At 33.4% G+C, this 6,095-nt stretch overlaps 2 protein-coding genes across 2 annotated transcripts in view; one reads left to right on the top strand and one right to left on the bottom strand.

Moving 5' to 3' along the window:
- The window catches only part of LOC123015967 (solute carrier family 25 member 35-like), a 145,966-nt gene that overhangs the window by 56,234 nt on the left and 83,637 nt on the right, over positions 1-6,095 (bottom strand). The gene's annotated exons all lie outside the window — the stretch shown is intronic.
- LOC123015968 lies at positions 182-2,174 on the top strand. The gene is made up of 5 exons (XM_044416093.1): positions 182-416; positions 559-659; positions 1,098-1,285; positions 1,340-1,590; positions 1,640-2,174. Exons 1-4 carry the CDS (start codon positions 409-411, stop codon positions 1,490-1,492), a joined length of 450 nt encoding a protein of 149 aa, XP_044272028.1. The 5' UTR covers positions 182-408; the 3' UTR covers positions 1,493-1,590; positions 1,640-2,174.

Below are 6,095 nucleotides of genomic sequence, written 5' to 3'. Positions count from 1 at the left end.
TCCTAACCAAGTGAGGACACACCGTGGACCGTATAAAGTGAGGACCCCTAGAAGGAATAGAGATAGCTAAATGAATATTATTCTAAATCCTATTCTGGCTACCAGCAATTCAAATCCGGCGAGTATACGCTGGAAAAACCTACCATGTAAAACTTTTTTTTTTGGTGTATATCGGTACAAAGTGAGGACCGTACCGCGGCGCTATCAAAGTGAGGTCCGGATATACATTACACAGATCTACCATTGTGAGGCCTAGTGGATGTGTATATTTATGTGAATGTACCAAAGTGAGATCCAGCAGCGTTGCCAAATTGACTCATAACAAACAACAAAAGACTCTTAATAAACCACGATATTTTCATTACAAACTCACTTGCTAAACCTACATGACACAGAGCAGACGTAAAAATGAGTCGGTAAGTAGAATAATTGGTAATTAGTTACTTAGGACATATTTAGTCTTTTACATTTTTACACCATAAGACCTACTTTACATACACGAAAAACTCTTTTTAAATTTATTAACAATAATAGCAATTTTTCTTTTTTGATTTTTAGATTGTCTAGCAGAACAAAAAGATTATTACATCTGTTAAATCTTCCTCAGCATGAAAGCACCAAAGGTCTCAACATAGGTGAAATGCAAACAGCTCTTTCAGGTGGGTTTCTTTGTTTAGATAACTCAATTCACGAATAATTTTCAACTTATTTTTGGCCATTTACACTTCTAATTTGCTCCGCCAATTTCATTCTTGTAGATACCAACAAAATAGGTTTAAACACCAATAATTTTTGACCCATGCACCTGTCAAGCGACATATTCCCTCTATTTACAATTTCAAATTTTTTTATACCAAAGTATGGATTTACTCTTTATTGGCTAAATCTTGTGGGAAGAGCAAATTAAAAGTTACAATGGTTTCATTATGCAGACTGAACCAAAAGTCATATCTTTATTATGGGTCATTCTTCAATGGCGGCGTAAATGTTACTATGGTGTCTATAGTCTTTATAAAAATAAAATCGATATAACAAAGACATGAATTTTGTGCCTTACTTTTGTTTCTACAGTCACTAACCGTAATAAACAAAAACAGAAAAAGAAAAATTGCTTTCTAACTACACAAGAACAGAAAAAGAAAAATTGCTTCCTAAGTACACAAGAAGAGAAAAACGAAAAGCAAATGATTTTTATGAGCCGTTTGAAGACAGCGGCGATGAATTTATTCCGTCTGATGAAGATAGCAGTGATTCAGAATATGGTTGTTCACAACGTAAAAAAAAAGTGAGTGTATAAAAAATTAAGAATGGAATGAATGAATTATATGTATCATTTTAGACTATTTCCGAATTCAACGATTTACAAACAAGTGATGAAAAGGTTACAAATGGAGACAAGATTAGGTTAGACAGTAAGGATTTAAAATGTGAAAAGCGTCAAGAGAATTTGAATATGGACTTGGAAAAAGGGGTTGCAATATTTAGTCTCTAGTTTCAATACTTTAAATAAATTTTACATTATTTTAGGTTTTAACACAAAATGCAGATCCGCAAAATCAAGATAGTTCAGATTTGGACATGGAAATACCGGTAGCAATATGTAGTTCAATAAATCTGTGTATTAACAGTTTTTGTATAGATTCAAAAATTCTTGGAGATATCATTAACTTCCTCTACAATAGATCCAAAAGTAACTACAAATAAAAGAAAGTGGGATAAGAAAGACTTTTGTTTTTTTTGTGAACAAGATGTTCTGAAGTTTTCTCGGCATCTTTTCAGACATCATCAAAGCGAATGTGAGGTGCAAGAAATTTTATGTATTCAACCAAAAGACAAAAGAAGAAAAAATTTAATTACAAAATTAAGAAATAAAGGCAATTTTCTAAAAAGTTCATTTGAACCGAATATTGTGCCTGTAAGGAAAAATAAATATGAAAATGTGTCGGATCTAACGCCGTCTTCGTACCTGCCGTGTAAATACTGGCAGGGATTTTATAAGAAGAAATTTCTCTACAGACATGTGAAGATATGTCCTCATAATACTGACGAAAAGACTGGAAGAACAAACGCTCAAAGCCAAGGACAATCTTTACTGTCTTCTTACAAAGAAAACGACATTTTGCGAAAAGAAGTATTTCCCATAATGCGAGGAGATAAGATTGCATATACAGGGTTATTCATAAATATGAAGCAATATTTGAACCTCAAAAATGACCCATAAAATGATGTCAATTTAAATAACTCGTGTCCTATCTCTACTGATAAGAATTTTACAGCCCTCGGAATGTGGGTATGGAAATTTGATTTTTTTGTAGTAACTTTGAAACTATTTGACCAAATATTATAAAACTTGGAACATTTCCCTGTGACAACATACCCTTTGAACCGGATACATCCACTCAATTTCCGGTTCCAGCAGTTGCAGGTCACATTTTCTGTGTTTTTCCATTTTTTTTGCTCTCTTAACACCAATTTTTTATTGCCCAAATAGATAGAGCATCGCCGTCTCGATATAAATAATCCTTTTCTCGCCTGGGCATTTTTTGAGTTCAACTGATTCCCGTTGGCGCTTTAATCTGGGGAAATTTTTTGACATATCCAGTTTTTTAGCTTAAAGGGTTCAACCTCATAATATCAATTCTCCCTGGAGTATCTGGTTTTGTTGTATCCTTCCTTCCCAGCTTTTATTAATTGCGTTATTTTTCGTTAATAATTAAAAATCATTCAGTTTTTCCTTAGTAACCCCCGTAACTAAGAAAAAATCGGAATCACTGCTCCAATGCATTTTTTACGAAATGCCCAGGCGGGATATTGATACATTTGATTAAGGAGGCGGTGAGATAGAGTAATCAATTTCGAATAAAAAACGCATAACCTTTAATACCCCTAAAATGGACCGTTTTAAAGTAATTTTAATTTAAACTGAGGACTGCACAACGCTGAAATAAAAAAATAGGGATTTTGAATAAGTGGTATCCACGGCAACCAATGACCATGGTCACAAAAATCCCTACCAGGCATCTGTTAGCTTTGACGATAAATTTTTGTGAATTTTTTATGAATTAAATGCTACGAGATCCATTTGGATTTATTGTATATTAAGTTTGGAGTCTAAAGTAAGCTCTTTTGTTAAATATTTTCACTTAATCGCCTAAGAATCGTCCAATCTCAAAGTTGACAGATGCCTGACAGCGATTTGTGGGACCATAGTCATTTGTTGCCGTGGATACCATTTATTCAAAATCCCTATTTCTTGATTTCAGCGTTGTGCAGTCCTCAGTTTAAATTAAAATATCTTTGAAACGGTCCATTTTAGGGGTATTAAAGGTTATGCGTTTTTTATTCGAAATAGATTTACTCTATCTATTTGGGCAATAAAAAATTAGTGTTAAGAGAGCAAAAAAATGAAAAAACACAGAAAATGTGACCTGCAACTGCTGTAACCGGAAATTGAGTAGATCCAAATTTTATAATATTTGGTCAAATAGTTCCAAAGTTATTACAAAAAAATCAAATTTCCATACCCACATTCCGAGGGCTGTAAAATTCTTATCAGTGGAGATCGGACACGAGTTATTATTTAAATTAACATCATTTTATAGGTCATTTTTGAGGTTCAAATATTGCTTCATATTTATGAATAACCCTGTATAGCCAAAACAGATCCCTTGATTTGTGCTGTAGGAACAAGGTATTTAAAAAATCATCGTGAGAAACAGTTTAAATTGGTTGCCTCAAGAAAAATGAGACAGCTGGATTTATTACTAATTGAAATAAGAAAAACTATAATTGTTAAAAGTTTATTGCATGCACTTAATCCATTAAATTTTGATTTACTGGTAAAATGCACAAAAACTATTGCTAGATTCGATCCTGCAACGGAATCTTACGGTGCACCGTCACTTGCAGCCCACATGGGCACTGAATTAAAAGATTGCATTGATGTCGCACACAATTTAACTTTAAAACAGAATCAAGGGGAAACACCGACCACTCAGGAATTAAAAAATTTAAAAGAACTTATAATTAATGAATGGCGTTATGAGGTCTCAACTTTAGCAGTTAGCGATCTGCAGCGAAAAAAATGGAACAAACCTTCCCTCGTTCCATTAGCAAAAGATTTGACACTATTAAAAAAATATCTACAAGCAGTAAGCGAAAGGTGCAGAAATCCACTACAAATTAATCCAAATGATATAAAGTCTTTTAAAACTTTGCAAGAAATAACATACGTACAACTACACTTACTTAACAGAAGAAGAGCTGGTGAATTACAAAGAATGACTTTAAACGCATATGTTACGAATAAGGATAATGAAGCTTGTAGTGAGTTGGATGTCTAAGTGAAAGTGAAAAAGTTCTTATGAAAGCTTTCAAAAGGGTTGTAATAAGAGGAAAACGGGGGCGCGGGGTTCCAGTACTATTTACCGAGGAAATGATGATGTACTTGTGCAACTTCGCCAAAATTTTTATCAACAAAATAACTTGTATTTATTCGGAAATTTAAACGCTACAACTCCTATCAGCGGAACTAAAGCTGTTTATAAACATGTGCGATTAGCAGGTGCTAAAAATGCGGCTGCTCTAACGTTAACTAAATTGCGCAAGCATCTTGCAACCATGTACCAAGTAATAAATCTTTCAGAACAAGATTTAGAACAACTGGCAACCTTTATGGGGCATACATCAGCCATACACAAAACATATTATAGATTGCCAAATGACGTCTATCAGACTGCCAAAGTTTCAAAATTACTTTTGCTTTCTGAAAAAGGAGAAGTTACAAAATACAAAGGCAAATCTCTTGATGAAATACATATTGACTTGAATGCTGAGGAAGAAGAAAATTCAGACGAAGATAACAATGACAACGAGCCACACGTTTTTGAAGAAAGTGATAAAAACGAAGAAATAAACATAGATGAAGATGTTTCAGAAGTTTCAAAACAAGCAGTGAACAGAGTACGTTTTATGATAAAATAAAATTTTTACTTTTAGCCTGGACCAAGTACGTCAAAGAAAACTAAAAGGGTTTTAGAACCGTGCACCGAACAACAAAAAGAAGTAACGTTAGAAAAAGTTAATGTGGATTTAAAGGAAACTCAAGCAGTATGTTTAACAACAGATTCTTGAACACTAGTGAATAATGATAGTTTAACCCTATCACGGTCAATTATTTTAATTCTAATTTAGACATGATATCAGTGCTACTAGTGTTAGCTTTTCCTGTACGAAATACCTACATCGGAAAATATATTCGAACGTTTAAAAAACTGCGTTAAAAAATTTCGCTTTAGCGACCAAATTATTTGCGGTGTAATCGACAATAAATTATGTAATTGGCCGCACATACCATGCTTTAGTTATACACCACCCCATGAATGGTTCCCTTTGTATAATAGTTACTTAGCTTTTTTAAACCAAGTGCTCGCGGCTAAAAACAAAATTCTTTGCACGCAGTTGCAGTTGCTTGCTCAACAGAACTTTGCAAATTAAGGACGCAGTTGTTGCTACAATAGCAATTTTTAAATGTAATGTAGAAAATTCAACTACCGAGAAATGGACAATTGTGAAAAAAAAAATGATAAAAATGTTCGATAATATAACCACGGAAACAAGTACGGGGAAATTTGTTACAGTCTCTAAACTTACTCTTCATCTAGAAATTATGAATAATAGAATCTTGGAATACAGCCTCAATGACTCAACGTTGGCCCTTTGAAATTCAAAGCATGGCAAAGAAATTAAAGGAGTTATTGAACGAAACTAGTTATAACCAGAAAAAAAAAATTTTTAAATAAAAAAATGCCAAGTTTTACGTGAATGTTCTCTATAAACCTTATATTATTCTGATATGTTTGTCGCACGTTTAAAAATGAAATAAAATACCCACTCTACCCAACTATTTCGGCAGATGTTATTGGAATTGAAAATCAAAAGGTTGTGGTTCCGTTGGAACATTTATTACTTTCTTCGGTGCTACTAACGAGACTCTGACAGCCGAGGGTCTACATAAACGTTTCAAGGTCAACAAAGTTGTATGGCTATCGGCTAATTTCTATATCTGTGTAAATCCTGTCATAATTTTGTAAACA

Source organism: Tribolium madens, unplaced genomic scaffold (genome assembly GCF_015345945.1).
Source record: "Tribolium madens isolate multiple individuals breed KSU strain unplaced genomic scaffold, Tmad_KSU_1.1 Scaffold_19;HRSCAF=116;Tcas5.2_LG9, whole genome shotgun sequence".
NCBI lineage: Eukaryota > Metazoa > Arthropoda > Insecta > Coleoptera > Tenebrionidae > Tribolium > Tribolium madens.
The sequence above is the reverse complement of the archived record's forward strand: the minus strand, read 5'-3'. Positions and strand labels throughout refer to the sequence as shown.